This window comes from Punica granatum, chromosome 1 (assembly GCF_007655135.1).
Source record: "Punica granatum isolate Tunisia-2019 chromosome 1, ASM765513v2, whole genome shotgun sequence".
In the NCBI taxonomy this organism is placed as follows: Eukaryota; Viridiplantae; Streptophyta; class Magnoliopsida; order Myrtales; family Lythraceae; genus Punica; species Punica granatum.
The window spans coordinates 54,104,411-54,126,737 of NC_045127.1; the positions used below are offsets into that span (position 1 = coordinate 54,104,411).

General features: G+C 37.2%; 3 protein-coding genes across 3 annotated transcripts; all 3 read left to right on the forward strand.

The window, feature by feature from the left end:
* Positions 1 to 7,442: 7,442 nt before the first annotated feature.
* Positions 7,443 to 8,174, forward strand: LOC116207774 (protein DMP2-like). Its single transcript, XM_031540870.1, has one exon. It carries the CDS (start codon positions 7,443 to 7,445, stop codon positions 8,172 to 8,174), a length of 732 nt encoding a protein of 243 aa, XP_031396730.1.
* Positions 8,175 to 9,644: 1,470 nt separating this feature from the next.
* LOC116207782 (protein DMP2-like) lies at positions 9,645 to 15,209 on the forward strand. Its single transcript, XM_031540880.1, has 2 exons — positions 9,645 to 9,659; positions 14,270 to 15,209. Exons 1-2 carry the CDS (start codon positions 9,645 to 9,647, stop codon positions 14,987 to 14,989), a joined length of 735 nt encoding a protein of 244 aa, XP_031396740.1. The 3' UTR covers positions 14,990 to 15,209.
* A 4,893-nt stretch (positions 15,210 to 20,102) lies between these two features.
* On the forward strand, positions 20,103 to 20,861 carry LOC116207793 (protein DMP2-like). Its single transcript, XM_031540891.1, has one exon. It carries the CDS (start codon positions 20,103 to 20,105, stop codon positions 20,859 to 20,861), a length of 759 nt encoding a protein of 252 aa, XP_031396751.1.
* Positions 20,862 to 22,327: the final 1,466 nt, after the last annotated feature.

The following is a 22,327-nucleotide window of genomic DNA, read 5'->3' on the forward strand; positions in this document are numbered from 1 at the left end:
CACTTCCCTCTTCGTCTTCTTCCTTCTTTCTCATGGATGAAAGAACATGTTAAGTCTGAATCTTCCCTTGAAATTTTTGTCCACAAACAAAATCGGGCTCCTCGAGTACTAGAATAGAGCATCTCCTCATCCCCGTATTATTAGATTCAAAATACTGGAAAGCCGATGAAATTTTGATAGACTGATATCTTCCCGTCCATGCTTCGTACGTGGGCGGATCTGTGCTTGGTCTGGGTTGTAAGCTTTTGTTTGTACGTTAATGGCGGTCCGAGCTCTGATGTGACGGGTGAAAGGATATTTTGTTTTTCTGCCCAAAAGACAAAAAAGATTGGGAGGGAATCCGAGCAAAGTTTGTCCGGTGGAGTGGAGGAAACTGTGTCTGCGAAAGCAAAGTTGCGGCCATGGCGCTTTCTCCGCCGAAGGTGATTCGTGAAAGGTCACGGTGGGGGCCACCGGTGCAGTCCGCTGTCGGCATCTGCCTGAATAATAAAAAGATTAATTGGACTATATAACCATACGTTTTAAAAATTTTTTAATTTTTAGTCAAATTTAATTTTTTATTCGAAATATCATAATGTTGACGTATTGGTTTCACATCTAACCCGACGCTAACTTTCTATTCAAAATTGACGGAACTAGTTAATTTTCCGTTCAAAATTGATGGAATTACACACGTGGCACATTAATTTTGTAACACATGTAAGTAACGATATAAAATTAACGTGTCACGTGTGTAATTTCATCAATTTTGGACGAAAAGTTAGCGTTAGGCTAGATATGAAACTAACACGTTAACGTTGAGATATTTCAAGTAAAAAATAAGTTTGAATTAGAATTAAGAATTCCTTCGAACGTTAAGTTATATGGCGTAATTATCCCTTAATAAAATAAGTGGAAACCAAAAAAATCTCGAGTACTTTAATTAATATTTTTAATTAATTAATTATTATTGCCCCGTTTACTCTCTTTGTTGAAATGACCTTTTTTTTTTTGTCTAGTTACATTCTTTTGAAGTCCTTAGACTTAGTTGGTCCTTGAACACGTACCCCCAAAAGTTCGGGTTTATAGGCTGATAAATTACACGTGCTATCTAGTCATATGGAAAGCCGAGGACACGACCACGATGGCTATTGGGAGGACGAGGTTGGTGCAATTGATGTGAATAATGAACGTATCATACACGCCACCTTTTTGCAGTATGCGATGTCCCCGGTCATAGGCTGCGGTGTTACTCTTCCTTCTTGGTTGACACTAGATTCATTATTCCTTATCACCAATTTTTGACGACGTTGTGGCCACACACGACTATGTGGGGGTGTGCGTTTGGGTTGAAGGACTCGGTTTGTTTTCTCGAGTGGTAAGTTGGAGGACTGAATTGAATGTTCACCTTAACTTCAAGGATTATCCAAATAAATGGTTGGTCTTTAACACAACTGTACAAGGGCCGAATAGTAGTTATATACATATTTATGTATATGTATATTTATATAGATTGTCTTCCTTCAAAAGCAGAAGCCACATAACAAGGATACTTGTGGATATGGATGCAGCATTAATCACAAAGAAGTTCGGATGGCCGCATGAGATAGAACATGAAGACTAACCTAAAACTCGACTTATACTGCATTGCCCTTGGTTGGCGCAATGATAGTATTGCCGATGGAACGGAAGATGGAACAACACGGGATTAATTGCGATAAAACTGATCATATTTTGTCGAGGCAATTTAATTCAATCCAATTCCTTCTCCTTTTGCACCTGCGCTATCCGATGGGTGCCTCGCCTCGAGTTGAGCCCCATGAATGGGCTAGCACTTCTTCATTAAGCAAAACTGAGTCTGCCCGAGCCCAAGTCCTCCAATGAATGTTGTTGGGTTTAATATTGGACTATATTGGATGCAAGACCGAATTCATCTTACGGGGCTGACCATTTTATCCAGGCCTTTGCCAATATTATCAGTTCATAATTGGAATTTTTCCATTTTTAGTCCATAGCTTTTCTCGGTAGGATCCATTTAGCCATTGCCGTACTTCATTAATTTAGACGTTAGGGCGGGGTGGATGAACACACATAATTCCTTGTTTATTTCGTTTTCACAAGAATGATTTAGTTCGAACTTGGACCTACCAGTGTACAAGCACTTCAAGGTTATTCGGAAGAAAAAAAGAATTGCAGAATCGGAACCGAATTAATTAGATCCATATATATTGTATAGACAGGTTCGGTGGCCCTTGCGAACAACTTGATGCACTATCTCCCTTCAACCCTTTGAGCGAAATGCGGCAAAAGGAAGGAAAATCCATGGACCGACCCCATCGTCTCCACCCCGTAGGAACTACGAGATCACCCCAAGGATGCCTTCGGCATCCTGGGGTCGCGGACCGACCATAGAATCCTGTTCAATAAGTGGAACGCATTAGCTGTCCGTTCTTAGGTTGAGCAGTAAGGGTCGGAGAAGGGCAATCACTCATTCTTAAAACCAACATTCTTAAGACAAAAGAGTCGGGGCGGAAAAGGGGGGAAAGTTCTCTGTTCCTGGTTCTCCTGTAGCTGGATCCTTCGGAGCCACAAGAATCCTTAGTTAGAATGGGATTCCAACTCAGCACCCTTTGAGATTTTGAGAAAAGTTGCTCTTTGGAGAGCACAGTACGATGAAAGTTGTCAGCTGTGTTCGGGGGGTAATTATTGTCTATCGTTGGCCTTTATGGTAGAATCAGCCGGGGGGCTAGAGAGGCGGTGGTTTACCCTGTGGCGGATGTCAGCGATTCGAGTCCGCTTATATCCAACTCGTGAACTTAGCCTATACAAAGCTATATGATAGCACCCAATTTTTCTGATTCGGCAGTTCGATCTATGATTTATCATTCATGGACATTGATAAGATCCTTCCATTTAGCAGCACCTTATGATGGCATAGCCTTAAAGTTAAGGGCGAGGTTCAAACGAGGAAAGGCTTACGGTGGATACCTAGGCACCCAGAGATGAGGAGGGGCGTAGTAAGCGACGAAATGCTTCGGGGAGTTGAAATACTACCCCCCAGAAACTGAAAATCCATAACTCCAATTGCTATGGGAATACCATTTAGTCGACCTGTACCTGTTTGAACAGCTTCGGTTAATCCCGTGTTTCTTTGATAAGAATCAATACGATCTTTATAAGGTTCTTCTTCCGAATGAAATTCAATAGGATCCAGAGAAACCATGTCTTCATCCATAGGATCCCAAGTACCTGGATCAGCCCATTTGACATCTCTTCATCTACAAAGAATTATTGATGTGAAAACACAGAGATAAGGGGCTGATCTTTGAATAGGAAAAAGAGTGGATCTACAGGGTCCCAAATGAATTGGCTTATTCGAAAAAAGCCTTGTTCTTTGGAAGATCTATCTCGTGTCTAGTACTGCATGGTTCTACTCTGGAAGAACTCCGAATCATTCTCTTGAATCTCATCCTTTTCATCATAAATGATTTGCTTGCCCCGAAATGACCCGGCCCAATAGGGAAATCCCAATTCATTGGGCCTTTCGATACAATCAAATAGAAAACTCCAAGAAAACGTAAAATAAAAACCTGCAGATATACGGCTTTGGCCCCGTATTCAAAAAAAAAAAACTGGAGATATATATACCAACTTAGATTCACGTCATCTCTGTCTATTTTTCACAATTTTTAAAGAGATATATATATATATAGCTGGCTTGAGAGTTATTTAAACATGGTTTTCGAGACTTTGATGATTCAAAATGGTAGAAGACGTAAGTATTCCTACGTATGATGTCAGGTTCGTGTTTTGCCATCTAAGACATGTGCTTGAACACGAGTTTAAAAATAAACAGGATGAAGTATATTTTCATTAAAATAATGTAGGTAGTTTCAATGATTATGATGTATATTAATAACATTAAAAACTGCTTTTACAAGTAATTAACTTCATAATCTCAGATAAGATCACCGAAACGAAACCAGATGAATTGAACAAGTAATCAATCAGGACAAATATATATGGTCAATGTTCAAAGTTCAAATAGACACGATCGATGTGCTAGCTAGCTCGAGATTTTCCGTAATCGTGAGGGCCTTTTGAATGTTCAAGGTCTTGCAATCAAATTCGCGTTACGGAAAGTCTCCTGGCAACGTTCAATAAAGTTACGGGGTCAGTCTATGGGGTCTCCATGGTGTCAAAGTCGATCACATTGGAATGTATCGTTGACTATTGCCGGTAGTTATGCTTCTGTTTACTGGTTGATAACGGTCTATTTATTTCCTTCTCTTTTCTGGTTGCCACATGCATAAACCTCCATTTTTATATATCCTTTGAAGATTGTACAGGCTACAGCCTTGACCACCATTAGTGTGGCGGTCACGACCCCCACCATATAGCTAGTGCTTCCGTAGATATTATATGTTTGATTATTCATCTTTTGATCAAAGTTGCACAGCTCTATACATATATGGTTCAATCAACACGGCTAAGAAGAACATTTTGAGAGCACGATTCCGTGGTAATATTGATCAATTGAGATAAGCACGCGGGAGATTGGCACATTGCGTGGAGGATTTCAACGGAAATTTGTTGAGCTAACTAAAGGGTGTCTTATCCCGCATAATTAATTTCCGCATTTGCTCAATGTAATTACATATGGAAGTAGAAGCAATCCAGAACTGGTCGTCTTCTGATGGTAAAAGAAAACGTTTTTTTTTTCCCTTTTTTTTAAGAGAAAAATGGTATAGTGCAGTTGGACATATCCTTAAATGTCAACAAAGAGGTTACATATTTGATTCTTATAGTGGAATTATTCGTGCATCTATATTAGCTATTGAGATTTTTATTTTATTGTATTGATCTCATAAATCTTGCTTTGTAACTGAAAAAGAAAAAGAAAAAGAAAAGGGTTTTCTTGCATGGAACAATTCCAAACGTTTCAGCTTCTACACGTATAGACCAGAGAACACATTATTGGTCAGATCATATAAAAGTTTGACTGGACCGATCGATGAATCCTCGATATTAAAAGGCTGCTGTTGCGGTAAGGGTTTCTTATCATTGGAACATATATATGAATCTTGTATAATCATGATGATGAGATCTGTCTACGAGTCATAGTAAAAGACAGCAAATATTATCCTCGAATGATTGATGGAACCTCCTAAATATCACTAGTTTGATGTTTGGTTTCGCTTATGAAACCATTTTGCATACTTTTCTTCGCCTTTTGAGTAAGATCATCAAGGGTATGTGTGCTACGGAAGTACTACGCAACAAACACGGGTGCTATAAGTCGGAAACTTGACGTAGTGGATAATTGTACATTGATATAATTGGATAATTAGATTGGAAAATCATAGCAGTTTTAATATTACAATTAGAGGGCCATCAGCAATGGTGCATGCATATCGATCTACCCCTTCATCATGCATGCACCTAACCTAACACCCAAATAGCATAGCATGCATATGCCTGCACAATTATTTATAGATATATATTATATAAATACAAATATATATTTAGTATAAGATGCTTAGAGGATAATAATTTAGTGTAGTTCTCCGTTTGGATAGAAAGGCGCAATATATATATATATATACGGTTTATGTCATAATATTGCTAAAAAGATGGGCGGCGGATTTGCTAGCGGCGTCTTGTTGTATATGTATGCATTTTCTTCATCGAGGACTTTCCATTAAATTACAAATATTAACGGAAAGTACGGATTCTTCTCAAATCAAGTTCTGATTTATTTTTTCTGTTTTGTTTAAAGTACTCTAATCCGATGGTCAAATTAAGTTCTGATTATATTTTATTATTCTTATGGGGCACTTCTTGCACTTCCATCTGTCATACCCTTATTGTGGCAGCGCCTCAAACTAAGTAAATCTTGAATTCCCTTTCATCTTTAAAAAAAAAGAAGTTCAATTCAAATTTTCTTTTTTGCTCGTGCAATTTTTTTTCCCGGGTAGATGCTTAGGCATTACTGATAAGGTGCATGTATTACATATCACATATCACATATCTAGGCTAGGATATGCATAGATGGACCGTGAATTTATTGTAATCATTGTAATTAGAGGCAGGCAACAATTATCAAAGAAGATATACTGCAGTGACGCACTCCCTCGCCTGAAAACCAAGAGCATGGACAGGTCCAGAATTTTGGTCTAGGGGAGTTGCATGTTCGATACTCAGTGAGGCTATCAATACCTCTTTATTTTCTAATTTCTATTTTATTGGACTAAGCGCATGTACGTTCCTTATAACCGAAATAAAAAGAAGCATGCAACAATTCACGACTTGCATATATACTGTAGATGTATATTCTAGCAATATACCAAATTGAGAGTTAGATGATAAAAGAGTTAATATATATTATTCACCAAAAAAGAAAAAAAAAGAGAGTTTATATACATTTACTTAGTATTGCAATTCATTATAAGGAAAATTTGCAAGAGGTTATGAGAAGTTCTATGTCCGAGAGGAATTAGTCTGGTTTGATGTACAAACTAATAATTAATTGGGACTCAAAATTGTGTGCAAATAAAGGTAAGCCATATAATACGGGTACTTTTTTTGAATATCAAGGGAAGCAATGACTTTAGTATAATCAAATAAGAATTATAATAACTAATAAAAAGACACATGTAGTCCTATCACGAGAATCGAATTATTGTAATACTGGTATATAATTAGGAGCCATAGTAATATGGGAAGGTATACTAATATTTGTTTTTATAAGAAATAAATAGATATCATATAAAGAAAAATGGTGTAGCACAGTAACGCATACTTTTGACATGTCAATCAAGAGATTGAATGCTTGATTTTTATGGTGGGACTACTCGTGCTCTTTTGTTAGCTATTGGAGTTCAGATTTATAATTCATTGTACTGGGTCTATCGGCCTCATTTGTAACAAAAATAAATAATATGGGTACTTTTGAATGAGAGAACAATGAAAAATGGACATGGGCTAATAGTGTAGCTATGCTATTGCACAGCACATCCAATCTGTTTGACCGATTATATAGGTGGGCTGACCTTTCAAAGTTGTTTTGGAAATCTTCAAAGCTCAAAAAAGATTAACAACATGATGATTTCCTAGAAGATGCTCGAATGGAATGGATTAGATAATGTTAGGTTTGAAAAGTTTTTGTGACGTTTCAAAAGACACAAATCATTCTATAGTTCCATAGAACAGAACACAAGATAATCCCTCTTTCCATCCCCTCATCATTATATATAGCCCATCCAGGCTAGGGTTTTTCTTCACCCTTACACCCAAGCCCTAGTTTACAAGCTTTATTACAATATTCATCAATTCAGTCTCTCTTCATTCTCGCAAGTATTGTCATCCCTGCACACTCGCACACACACACATACGCATATTATTGCATTAGTTATTTTTTCACGTAGAATCACAGATACGTATTTTGCATAAGATTAGTAGTGATGGCTGCCCAAATCGGTGCTGCTCTTGGATTGTTTAGTGCAATCTCTTCGGTTGCCAAAAAGATTACTTCTGCCTTTTCAAAATCCTCGACCACCACCAGCACTACCACAACCTCTAACACCACCAGTTCGTCATCCTCGAGCAGCTCTTCAAGCTCGACTGCGTTCTCATCCATCGGAGACCTAATCAAGCTCCTCCCGGCGGGAACTGTTTTCCTCTTCCAATACCTCAGCCCTATCACGACCAATAATGGGACCTGCAGCGCCACCAACAAGGTCCTGACGTCTATCCTCATTGCTGTATGTGGAATATCGTGCCTCATCTCCTCATTCACCGACAGTTATACGGGCTCTGACGGGTCAACCCACTATGGAATCGCGACCTTCTCAGGCTTGTGGCCTAGCTCCTCCTCGAGTTCCTCCTCCTCCTCCAGTACAAGCCTCTCCTCCTACCGGCTCCGGTTTAAGGACTTTGTCCATGCACTTACAGCAGTTATTATATTTGCAATCCTGTCGCTTCTGGACACAAACACGGTGAAGTGTTTCTATCCGTCTTTCTTGACCACGAAGGAGAACATTATCAAGGTCCTGCCCATAGTGATTGGCTCAATGTCCAGCACACTGTTCGTGTTGTTCCCAAGCAGCCGCAACGGGATTGGTTCAGCGAGTTCCAGTTCTAGTTCGAGTACCAGCAGCGGGACTTCCTCCGGGAACTCAACCTCAACAGCCTGAAAATCATCCGATATGATATAAGACTGAAAATCATTGGATATATTATGTGGTGTGAGGCCTTAGTAATTCCTTCTCTTAAAAAAGAAAATCTTAATTAGGGATTGTTTTTATTTTCATTTATTTATTTGTTTGTTTGTATCTTATAAGTCGTCGTACTGTTTCTTCATGGAAGAATTGCTATCAGTGCAATCTGTTTTGTTTCTTGCAGTTCAGTGTAAAAGATTTCTGCTGTAAGACTTGACTTGTAATTAATAAGAATATTCTTAAGTAAATTTGATGCAGTTCAATATATCATTATAAGTGATTGCATATTGTTGAGCTGGTCGTGTATATACATATAAATGATTCTATAATTTCTTAAGTGAACATAAAATAGTTATTATGGTTATCAAAGAGAAAGTCTCGTATGTAACGGGTATATCATGTGCTTGTGTCACAAACCAATTAGGGTTTACCATTTTAATTTTTTTTTGATAAATGGCAATACTTCATTAGTAGCAAAATGTATTTACATCAAGAAATTATTCACCCCAGTACAACCTATACAAACCAAAATACCCCAAAAGTCTACCAATTAACTGTGAGCAACATCAGAAGGATGAAGCATATGACCCGCTACAATAGAATGTACAATTTTAAATGAGACTCGGGGGTGAACAGACAACTTCGCTTGCACATATGCAAAAATCTTTCGAACTATAGCAGCTGGTGACGAAACTTGCTTTTGGTAGATCCTAGCGTTTCTCTCACTCCATATACAGTATATGTAATGAGTCCATAGAAGCTTAAGACAAATAACATTGAGATTCTTGCCACGAAGAGAAGAGATCTAACAAAGCTTCGTATTTCAATCCATGACAGATCTATGCAAGCTAATTTGAGCCAAAATACTTCTCTAAATTCCTTGATTAATTGGACATTTGAAAAAGAGATGGTCTTGAGTCTACAACTGCATATTGCAAAATTTACATTCAGCTACAGCAAGCGGAATCCTCCATTTCAGCAACCAGTCCTTTGTCTCCGACCTATTATGCACCCAAGGCCAACTAATAAAAGAAGATCGAGGAAGTTGTCCATCAAACCAAATTGCATTCCTCCATTCCATTTTTGAACCTCTGGCTCTTAAACACTTCCAAGTATTGGTGATAGAAAACCGCTCGGATTTGTGAGGTTTCCACATGACTCTATCATGATTGGAGAGTTCAATTGCTGCAGTCGAGTCCCGAATCAGAGCAGCTTGCGGGTCCGAACTCCTTGACTAGTGCTAATAGCCCCCCACTAGAACTGAACTAACTTTTGCACGTTCTTTGAGTGATGAAAAATATTGTAGTCCCCTGCAACAAAAGTTAATTAATGGTCCAACTGGTAGCTAGGTATCATACTAAAAAGCCACACTCGTGCCTGAGCCAACTCTGCAATTGATATAAGGAAACATCAAAGCTCTAACCTATATAAGTTTTCTCTAGTCCCATGAGCATTCTTCAGGTAACCGTAAAGACCAAATACTTCGTCCTTTTATTAAGTATTTAGCATCCCAAGCCGCCCAAAGAGATCTCGAACTCACTAAGAAAGACCATTAGTTTTTTAACACACATACCTTGTTCCACAAAATTAAATCCTTGATGCCGAGACCTCCTTCAGCCTTTGGAAAACAAACAGTTTCCCAACTGATCTTGTCTCCACCTGCATGCTGCTCTAAACCTCTCCAGATGAAGGATTTGCACTTCTGTTATACTAATTTGATGACTTTTTTTTGGAAGAATGAAGTGAGAACACCGATAGTTAGTCATACTGAAGAGTACATAGTTGATCAACTGCACCCTACCCACATAAGATAAGTGTTCACAGACAAACTCTTGATTCTTTTCATGATTCTCTCTGTTAGAGCATCATAATTCTTCAAAGAGAGCTTCCCAGAAACAAGAGGAAGCTACAAATATCGCATAGGTAGTGCACCTCTCTTAAACCCAAAACAAGTCACCAATTCAGAGACACTTTTCTCATTAATGCTTCTCATAAAAATATCAGATTTTTCGGGATTCAACTTTAATTCAAAATAATAAAAAGTATAAAAAATAATTAAAAAAATCATATGAACTGACATAATTAAAAGTATAAAATAATTCAAATTCTCAGATTTAATTCAAAATAATTATAAGTATAAAAAAATCATATGAACTGACATATATCAATTAGGTGCATTCTTAATACTAGTAGAGCTCAATCGGGAAGGTCTATGCGGCAGCTGCAAGTTGCCATCTTGTTTTGGATGTTATAATTAACAAATGATAATTGAGATAATTTTTTTTCAATTTTTGAGGAAAGTACAACTAAAAATAATATCACGGATAAACTGAGAACCAAATTTCTAACAAAATGAAGTACTTGAGCTCTATTAAATGGAACATATAAGAAATGTTCAAATATCCAATAACTTCATACATATGTAACGTAAATGGTCGATTGTGAACAATACATAACTAATTATCATCATGAAGTTTCCGGAATAATGTTCTCTCGATGGTTTTTTCTTATTCCGATAAGTATATAAAAAATAATTTATAGTTTGTTATATTATTTGTAAGTATTATATATTTGGTTAAAATATCGGTGTGCTGAAGAAGTCAAATTGCACGTGTACATTTCAATATTGAACTCGTCCAATTTTCGAAGCATACACACACATATATATATTGAGCAAGACGTTATAGAATCTCTACAAAAACAGATATAACAAGACGTTGATCATGCATGGCACGGCTAGGTTATAACATGACACTCCATGTATTCAAATAAGAGAAGTATATGTCAATATTATTATGTTTATTCTAATTATAGATTTATTGTAATACATATATACAAGTATTTTTTTTTCATACTTCTCCTTTTTTTTTCCTATCAAAGGAGAGTATTTTATGACTCTTGGGCCTATACGAATTTATGCTTTATTTGATTAAAATTAAAATTAAATACTTGTTGACTGAATATGGCAATAAAGAGCTATAATTTTTCAAATTACATATAACCTCGTGTCTAGTATTAAGTCGATGTCAAGACAAGAATTAGTAAAAAATAATAGATATATCGAGAAGTTTTATTTTTTATTCTTATACTATACTCATGAACTTCTCTTATGATTAAAAAAAAAACTGAGAACAACCTCGTGCAATTTCGCCCAAAAACAGCAAAGATACTGGAATGAAGACTTACAGCCTAAATAAATAGGAAGAGAGGAAGCCACACTGCATATATATTAAAGAATATATATGTATATAATTGTTGTTCACCGAAAAAAAAATATGCATATGATTATTGGCAAATATTTTATTCATCGACTGTATAAGTGGGGGGAAGGGATATATAGCTTGCGCGCGCTCACTATACTATGTTTAGACTGAAAGGGATTAAAGAGATATGGTTCTGCCCGTGCAAGGGGGAGCTTTTCGCATACATAATCAATCGAACTGATAATAACCAAGTGGCAACACCTAATTAAGTTTCTAGCTCACGCGTCGGCATCTTAATCGACATAGTGTGTGAAATGCACTAGCTAGAACCTAGTCCATACTATCGATTGCCTACCGAGCAAGGATGAGGCCTGTAAGGACCACAAACCATAATTATGCCCAAAAAGCGATATTGTGGTTCCTATCTGCTGGGTGAGAGATGCTTTCATTTATCCAATGACCAGAAGGCTGCAATAATAACATCGGTTTTGCACAACTAGTGGTAGTGCGCACTACCAAGGACAAATCCCTCGGTAAATTTCTGTTTTTCTGCAAAGTTGGACAACAACGTAGCATCAAACTCCAACATATACATAACCATGCATCTAATTTTTTAATATGGATAGACCCAGTCTAATTCATCAGTTAATATTGTTAACATTGAAGCTGTCTATATATGCTAAATTATTTTCCACAACCGATTGCTATATATATGTGAGGTGTAGACCTTTTATCTATCTATTCGGCGTGAAAAGAGATAGATCGTTTCCCGTACGTATAAGAAAGCTTTTCGGCTGAAACCCGGCATTATATTGCTGTCAATATTGGGGGGCTTAATTTCTTGCGAGAACGAACATGCTGAAGTCTGACTTATTAGGCGTTGAGCTTAGCTTGATTATATCATGCAGCTTTGTTAACAGAGCAACTGGAAGGATAGTTGGTTCACAAAGAACAACATGACATGTCGGAATGGTAGTTGGAACAGAGAGTTCGATTCTCTCTCTCTCAAAAAAAGAAAAAAAAGAAAAACAAAGAAGCCAATTCTCAATATCGAAAAAGAAAAAAAAAAGAATATAATGAAATGATTTCACTTACTCTATTTTTGATATTAAGAGTGCCGATATATATGCATGCACGGCATTTCTCTGAGCATATAATCGTTTTTCTTTGGAAGGTAATTCTCAGAGCATATCATTTCAGTTAATAGTATCTTGACAAGTAAAATTTTCCAAACTCCACCTTGGAAATGTTTTGAAAGTCACGATTAATTACATACATATATCTTTTTTCGGTAACGCATTAATTTTTTTCGGTAATAACATACATATATCTTTTTAGGTTGTTACATGCAAGCCCCATTAATCTAGTGAGAATTAAGTTGAATATATTAGTAGTTACACAAAAAAAAATGTATATAGGAACATGAAAATTCTGACTATAGTGAGAATTAAATCCATCATCTTATAAAAGATAGTGTAAAGCAGTGTCACACATTCTCATTTAGTAATCAAGAAGTTATAAATTTGATACTCGTGGGAGAACTACTCATCTTTCTTTATTATTAGTTATTAAATTTTTTTATTTTATTGTGCGTATTAAACTCATGAACCTCAATTAAGGGGAAAAAAATTCCTCATAATTAAGGTGAATGCCACCCTTGAACCCTTTCACATTAGCTACGAATAATGCATCAAGATAAATATTTACAGAATTGTATTTTCTATGATTTAAGTCATTTGCACCTCAGCTGGCCATGGTAGTTGATCTAACTCGAGAGTTGATGGCTAGAAAGTGGAACGTTATTGTGAAGCATACATATTGGAAGGCCAACAGATGGGCAAACTAATTGGCGAGGAGAGCTATTTTGGTACCTCTTGGTCTTCATTGTTTTCAGCATGCGCAGTATTTTTTAATAAAATCGGGATATAGATAGTATATATATTTCTTCAGTGGGGCTTTCCATTAACATATATATATATATATATATATATATATATATATATATTACTGAGATTAATTATGAGTACTCTCGTTTTAGTTAAGACTAATTCAATTCGATTGTAGACTTTGCCTAATCAATATAAATATATTTCGATAATGCACCTGACTACTTAGAAAAGGCAATTTCCTTTGGTCTGACTTTTTTTTTTTGGTTTCCTTCTTCAGGCTCTTCTAACAATTCCAAATTGTTATCCCAATAATATATATATATATATATGTATATATATCCTGTGATTTTTAATCCGATCGCCTCTCTTATTTAATAACAAGGGTGCATGTCTCTTATTCTGCTTGGACTTCATGAACGGACCTTGCTAGCTAGACCTCAATTTAGGGCTTATAGATTTTTCATGTGCCTGCCTTTAAATCAGAATGAAGCTCTAAAAGAAAAAAAGTGCCCCCTAAAAATTTATATGAAAAAGAACCTTATATATTATGTCCTTGAGTATAATTCACGCCAGGCACTTGAGTCATATTCACACTATCGATTTATGTAGTCCCAACATATATCATTCGCTTATGCTATATTCGCACGATCCATATAGCCCAATATACCATTATTTGAAAAAAATTCTGTCACATTTCAAAGAAGAAATCATTAGCACACAACATGTATCCCTTTTTCTCTCATTATATAAACCCCATCCTCGTTGGGATTTTCTCCAATATCCAATTTACAAACCCTAGCTAGCCAGCAAGCTTCTGCTATTTTACAGCATTCATGAGTTCTCACTCTTTCTTCATCTTCTCAAGTAGTGTTATTGCATACATATATAATACGATATAACATCACCACTTTTCACGTAGAATCATATATACTCGCTTATTTCGAATAACATTAATTATCAGTGATGGCTGCCACAGTAGGTGCTACCACTGCCATCATGTTGGTTAAATCGATCTTTTCAGTCGTCAAAAAAGTTTGCTATTCCAAAATCCACGACCACTGGCACTAGCACAACAGCTTCTACCACCACCAACTCGTCATCATCCTCAAGCAGCTCTTCGAGCTCGACCGTCTTCTCATCCCTTGGAGACCTTATCAAGCTCCTCCCAGCAGGGACGGTTTTCCTCTTCCAATACCTCAATCCAATCACGACCAACAATGCGAGCTGCACTGTTACAAACAAGGTCCTCACGGCTGTCCTCATTGGCGTCTGTGGGATAATGTGCCTCATCTCCTCATTCTCCGATAGTTACAAGGGCTCTGATGGATCAACCCACTATGGACTTGCAACCTTCACAGGCATGTGGCCGAGCTCTTCCTCGAGCTCATCTACCTCGTCAGACTCATCTAATACAAGCCTTTCCTCATACCGGCTCCGGTTCAGGGACTTTGTCCATGCATTCATGGCAGTTATTATATTTGTGGTCCTATCAATGTTGGACACCAACACGGTGAAGTGTTTCTATCCATCTTTCCTGTCCACAAAGAAGACCATAATCACGGTCTTGCCCATGGTGATTGGCTCAGTCTCGAGCACAGTGTTCATGTTGTTCCCGAGCAACCGCAATGGGGTCGGTTCGCCTAGTTCCAGTTCAAGCACTACTGAGACTTCCTCTGGAAAATCAGCCTCATCAGCCTGAAATCGTTGGATGCATGTAGGTGTGAAGTGCATGCATGCAGTTACCCAACATGGATGGACGTCGGATATGATAATGATTTCCTTTTTGTTTAAAATCCAATAATAATATGTTGTGTGAGATTTAAGTAATCTGTTTTGTTTAAAAGATTTATATAATAAGATGTACATCAGTATATACAATAAGTCATGTATATATATTTCAAGCATTAGTTGCTTGCCTATATGTTGCCTGGGTTTCTATATTGTGGTACATATGATCAATAAAATAGTTATTAATATATAATCATAATTTAGACGATAAAAATTAGTTCAAAGGCTCAAATGCCCTTTTTCGAGATTTCTAATTGTATTGAGGAGACTACACCTTTTTTTTTTTTTTCTAGAAATCCTTTCGTATTTTAACACTGGAATAGTAGAAAATATATTTTTTTCAGTATTTTGGAAATTTCTATCTTATTTATTTATTAATTTTTTTATTGTGAATAGGAGATGAAGCCAGAACTAGACTAAATTTTACTAAAATGGGGGTAAGGTAGGCCCAAAGATGTCCCCAGATAGCCACGAATGCCTTCGGGTGCTGAATAGTAATTATGAAGTCTTCTTGGCAGCTCAAGAGGTTTCCAAGCGAGCCAATCCGAGCATATGTTGCATTCTCTATGGCTACATTTGATCGTCTAGTTAGGAATAAGGATATGGATGGGATGATATGGGATTTTAAATCCCATGGATATTGAATATCCTATTCTAGTGTTTGGTGTAGTCTATGGTTTGGGATTGGGTTAAAAAGAAAAAATCACCTATATGTCCAATAGTTTTCCTTGGCAATGACTGACTTGGCGAGGTCGACGACCTCTGTTGGGGCGGTGGTAGTCGGCCACCACCGCTCGAAATAAATAAATAAATAAAATTGCAGGGGAGGAGAGAGTATATCAGGGCTATGATGGCCCGACACCAGCCATCACCGCCTCATCAGTGACCACAGAGGTACCGACGACCTCGATTGGGGCGTAATGGCCGGCGTCGGGACACCACATCCTCGATCTCTCTCTTATGTGTTTTTCCTTTTAAAATTCTGGGCTGAAAAAATTATGTCATCTACAATGGAATCTGATAAGTGAGATTTTGAGTAAGTGTTTACATAATCTTCTTCTGTCCGAAGAAATGAGTTATCGAAATAATGAGTCACCATTGATATCGACACATATGAGATCGCCAAATGTTCGGGACTTCGTCTATTCAATCCTTTTCCTTCTTCTTGTTTCTAGATATCTTGTTCGTACACATCTTCTCTTTGTTTCCCGAGCCTATAGTGAGTTACAGACATAGTTCGAAAGGCCACCACCGCCCAGGCCTAGTTGCCAGCGACCTAGCCTGAGCGACTGTAGCGGCGATCTTTTGGCTTCAACCTTAGAAAAAAGAAAAGAAAAGAAAAGAAAACTGTGGCAATTTGGGAAATTTAATGCTAAGGCAGGGACATTTTGTTCTTTTGACATAAATATTAATCTCAATCCACCTTATCCTATCCTCTATATGGGATTAGTCTCTTAGTAATTATATCACACCTTATCCCAATCCTTATATCTATCATATTGACACCAAATGCGGGATAAGGATCCTAATACAAATCCATATTCCGACGGTCAAACATGGCTTATACGTACGAAGAACGTGGACCGTCCAGTGCACCTGAAGAAGCACACGAACAGATAAAACCAGCGAAGAATAATGCGGGGTGAACAATCCACGAGTTCTACCAACCTCTGAACTAGCTCCGAGTCCACTTCTGCTATAATATACCTGAAACCGAGCATCCAAGCCAGCTTGAGCACTGCCTTGATTCCCCGAAGCTCAGCAACGACTGAAGTTGAGATTTCTATCTATTTTCTATAGGAGTATTTCTTAACTAAATAAAAGAAATTCTATAAGTGTGTTAAAAATCATCACTGAACACTGTATTGGTAGAGCATCAATTGGAAGTCCACGTGCGGCAACGGTAATTACAAGTTATTACTATGTCTGTGCATTTTTATAACGCAAGATATCCCTGAGAGCATCGTCACAGCTTGAATATAGCTCCCATGTTAGCTTGACGTGAAATGTCTGCCGCACTAGAATAAGAGTGTGAGTCCTCTTGATAATCAATTGCCTAACTCTCATGGACTTATTGCGAGTACGAGACCTATAAGGACCACCTGATCAATATCGTGGTTCCAATTTGCAGTGGAAAAGATGCTTTCATTTCTCCGAGGACCAAGAATCCTGGGCGCAATTTTAACAGTTATTGGAAAATTAGTGGACGCGCCCAAATATCTTCATGCACCCAATTCTGTCTCGTGCAAGTTCGACAACGACAGGAAAGCAAATGGTCCAAATGTATGAATGGAGCTGACCTGGTTCGAATCGAATTAGACGGAGTCCACTGAACTTTTGGCAATTAGGTACATGCGGAGAAAAGCTTAACTTATCACCAACAACAGTTGCAGAATTCAAGCGGTTTGACGTTTGTTCCCCTTAAGTAAAGCTCTTGGACTTGAGTCTCGTGAATGGCGAAATTTTTTTATTAAGAGAGTTTTACCCCTTAGTGAGCCGATTCGATTCAAACTGAATTAGTTGTGACCCGTTGAATTTCTGAATATTATGGTATATAACGAAAAGCTTAACTTATCTATGTACAATCTAGCTGGTTTGCTTCAAATGATGAGAACCCATAGTCTGACTCATATTCGCAGGAAAGAGGCTTTTCTATAATTTGGTCAGTGAAAAAAAAGAGCATAGATGTATCGGTTAATTCTGGTCGTCTCCCTAAATTATTTGTCTGAAACGATTTAATTACAAGAACAAATGTCTTAGAAATTAGTCTTTGTGGGCATTGTACATATGACGAGGTCCACCGTATATTACTCTATGACGCGTGAACCTTTGCCAATATTGAAACACGCATTGCTTTCAATTTTGGAGGGTCGATCGGCAAGAATTAAGAATATTTAAGAAAAACGTTTAAAGTGCGATCATCAGAAGTCGAGCTTAGCTCATATGTATACAGCCTGTGGATGAGAAAGCTGGAAGGATAGTTGGCTTTCAATTCAAAGAAGACAGCATATATATGGGAATGTTAGTTGGAATAGAGAGTTCACTTCCCTTAAACTAAAATCAGCTCAATCACCAAAATTAGGAATATATATATATATATATAGATAGATGTGATCGTTTCCTTGCTCCGGAAAAAAAAGTGATCGTTTCCTCTATTTTTGATGTTGAAGTAATGCCGATCATATGCAAAATATTAATTTCATTAAGCAATATATCATCCAACTCCATAATGTTTTGAAAATCTTATGAAAAGTCGATAAGTGGAATGCCTAAATCACCTAGATATACTTCATTGGAACAAAATTTGACAGAATTATATATATCGTATATACATATTATATAATATAATATGTGTGTGTATATATATAAACATATATAACATTTTTTGATATTGAAGTAGTGTCGATTATATGCAAAATATTAATTTCATGAAGCATCTATCATCCAATTCATAATGTTTTGAAAATCTTATGAAATGTCGATAATGGATTGTCGATATTACTTAGATACACTTCATTGGAGCAATTTTTGACAGAACTATATATCTATATATATAGATACATATTATAAATATACACATATTATATATAATATGTACATATATAGATATAAATATATTAAGTCGTTTTCCGAGAAAGTTGGGTATTGAATTTTCTCGCAGTGTTGTCTTGTATCCTTTTGGCAAGTAAGGAAAGACCCGAACATAGAGATAATATACATTACTTCATTGAGGGCTTAATTACATATATATATATAGATGTTCACTAAAATACGATTTCTTAAAAAAACAAAAAACTGTTTCCTTTATGCTTAACTAAGATGGTTTTTCTTATATATATATATATTTGGTACGCAACTTGTTCCTAAATAATCTAATTTGAGTTAGGTCAATTCACTATAGAGTAAAAGCTATCATGATCATTGATTTTCTTCATTTACAGTAACTCAAACTGGAAACCTTATGGTTGCGTTTGGTTTCATAGTAGGATTTTAAAATCAGATTTTAATTTTAAGTTTGAGTGGTATAAATGGGGCCCACCTTTGATTTTGTATGTGTTATGTTGTTTTGTTGTGGAAAAAAGTGATATAAATGGGACCCACTCTTTGACTTTGTATGAGTTATTTTGTTTTGTAGTGGGTAGAGTTAAAGTTAGAATTGTGATTCTAAAATACCATCTTGAAACCAAACAGGCCCATATAAGGAGAATAAACACCGAGTTACTTGGATCAATCCATGTTGGTTTTATTTGATAACATTTGTCCGGCTCTTCCAAGCAATTCCAATTTATATCACTTAAATACGACAACGGTATAAAATTATCTGAGGTTCAGAAAGCGTCAAAGGAGAGACTGGTCTGTTAGTTAAGTCACTGAGTTCAAATTATATGATGCTAACTTGGATCACTGTCCATGTTCTGAACATGTTTGGAACCTCCACAGTTAAGGGTATTTGGTGTGTATAATAATTAGCATAAGTATGAGTAAAACATCTTAATTATAGCGGCATAAAAAATTAATGATGGGATAATTGCGATAGAGAATGGAAAACGAAATGGTCTCTTCAAAGACAGAATATTGTAAAATCATCACGTGGTTAACACTGTTAGCTTATTGTTACATTTATATTATCTCGAACAACATGTGTATGTTAAAGACAGATTGACTTTCAAAGATGTTTGGCAAATTACATTCAAGGCTAGTCTAAAGAAAGGAACAAGCAAAGAACCTATGTATATAGGTCTAACCAATTTCCAAGAAAATGCCCGAATGGAGGCGTCAAACCTTTGAAAGATTCCCCCCACATCTTCAAAGGAGAGGAGACCGTTATCTATATATACCCCGTGCATACTCATTAGGGTTTCCATACCCAACTCATCGTATACTTACCTTGGCTAGCAAGCCAATTGCTAAAGCAGTGCAACTTTCAATTCATTCTTTCTTCGATTCAATTTTAATAGATTTAGCGCTACCATTTCACTTAGAAATCACAAGCGCACCCAAAGATTTTTGTAAATTTTGACGAAATGGCTGCCAAAGTCGGTGCTTCCCTCGCTCTTTTTAGTTCGGTCTCTTCGGTTGTGAAAAAAGTGGCTGCAAGCATTACGAAATCCACAACTAGCAGTAGTACTACCGCTACAACTTCTTCCACCACCGCCGCCACCACAACGTCCTCATCCTCGACCTCGAGTAGCTCTTCGAGTTCAACCGTCTTCTCTGCCCTTGGAAACCTCGTGAAGCTCCTCCCTGCGGGGACGGTCTTCCTCTTCCAGTTTCTCAGCCCCATCACGACCAACAATGGGAGTTGCAGCGCCGGTAACAAGGCCATGACTGCCATCCTCATTGCTGTATGCGGGATCTCCTGCTTCATATCTTCCTTCACCGACAGTTACAAGAGCTCCGATGGTTCCACCCATTATGCGATCGTGACCTTCTCAGGCTTGTGGCCCAGCTCCTCCTCCTCCTCCTCATCATCATCATCTTCAAGTACGAGCCTGTCCTCATACCGGCTCCACTTCGCAGACTTTGTCCATGCTTTCATGACTGTTATAATTTTCGCAGTCCTCTCGCTTCTCGACACGAACACTGTCAATTGCTTCTACCCATCGTTCTTGTCGACGGAGAAGACCATCATCCTGGTCTTGCCCACTGTGATTGGCTCAATCTCGAGCACAGTCTTCGTGCTATTTCCCAGCAGTCGCAATGGGGTTGGGTCAGCCAGCAGCACCAGTTCAAGTTCCGTTTCGAGCGAGACTTCCTCCGGAAACACATCATCTTCAGCATAATTCATTAAATATGCATGGGCGGTGTGGAATCAAATGGAATTCGTCATCCAACTAGGATTTCTTTTACACATTTAATTTAAAATCGGATAGTAAATTGTGTATCAGCTTAAGAAAATGTTACTTAATTAGTATATGCGAGTTTTTTGGTTTTTGTATGTTTGTAGTTTCAGTGGTTTCAAGCAGCAATTTGCTCGTGGGATAAATGTGTGTCGAAGTTTGATCATGGAGGTTTTAGCGATGTACTGTGTTTCTTTTGGTCAACAATATTATTTCGTCTCGAGAAGAATTATTCACCAAAACGAAATATATAACAAATTGCGGCTGCGTGTGCAGAATATGCAGATTAGAATATAGCTAGGAGGCCATCTCATAGACAAGCAAATAATAACTGACAAATATCGGTTGTAAAGGGAACTTGTGGGTCGCGCTGCAAGGGAATGAATTACGTTCTAGAGATAAGTTATGAAATATGGATAACTCAAACAAAATGTCGTTGATAAATGACTTAATCATATATCTTGAAAGAGATAAACTTCAGTTAGGTGTCTCCTTAAAAGGTGAATTTTTGCAGAGAGCAATAAGGTGATGCAACCCACACATAGTAAGGGCCTGTTTGGTTTCAAGATGGTATTTTAGAATCACAATTTTAACTTTAACTCTACCCAGTACAAAACAAAATAACTCATGCAAAGTCAAAGAGTGGACCCCATTTATACCACTTTTTTTCACAACAAAACATCATAACACATACAAAGTCAAAGGTGGACCCCATTTATACTACTCAAAATCAAAATCAAAATTTAATTTTAAAATTCTACTATGAAACCAAACGCAACCTAAAATGTGAGTATGCCAAGGAAGCAAGTGTACGTCTAAATAGCAACACAACAGATGATGGGAGAATCTTCGAATTCCTATATCGTTATCAGTAATCATGGACAAAATAATAATTCAGAAAACCATATGGCATATGTTGTTCCTAAAAGAATTATGCAGAGAAAAACAAAAGGAAATTAAAATAGGTTTCATCAATTACTGTTAATAGTGACCGTGTTTAATCCAAAAGAACATTTGGTCTGCCCATTAGGAACTCGAGCCGGGTTCGAAACCCGACTATCTCTTGTGGATATGAATGCGGGGTTTGACCGACATTTAAATTGACCGTTACAAGAGATTTAATCTCATGTGACTCATGTCATTATTCTATGGCCATTCATCGGGGATTAATGAAAATTGGGTGGGGCAGCATAGATATATGAGCTGCGTATCTACGTGTACATGATGTACACATTTGTCGATTGTATATAATTAAAGAATGCCCGAGAGAGTCTTTTGAGTGAATATAATTAGAGTGCTCCTATAAAGAACAGTTCTTGTTCTGCGACGTATTTTGCTTTTGCTCAATTTCGTAGGAAGGAAATATTGCCGGAGCTTTATTCATTTTCGCTGGTGACGGTGGCTCGGTA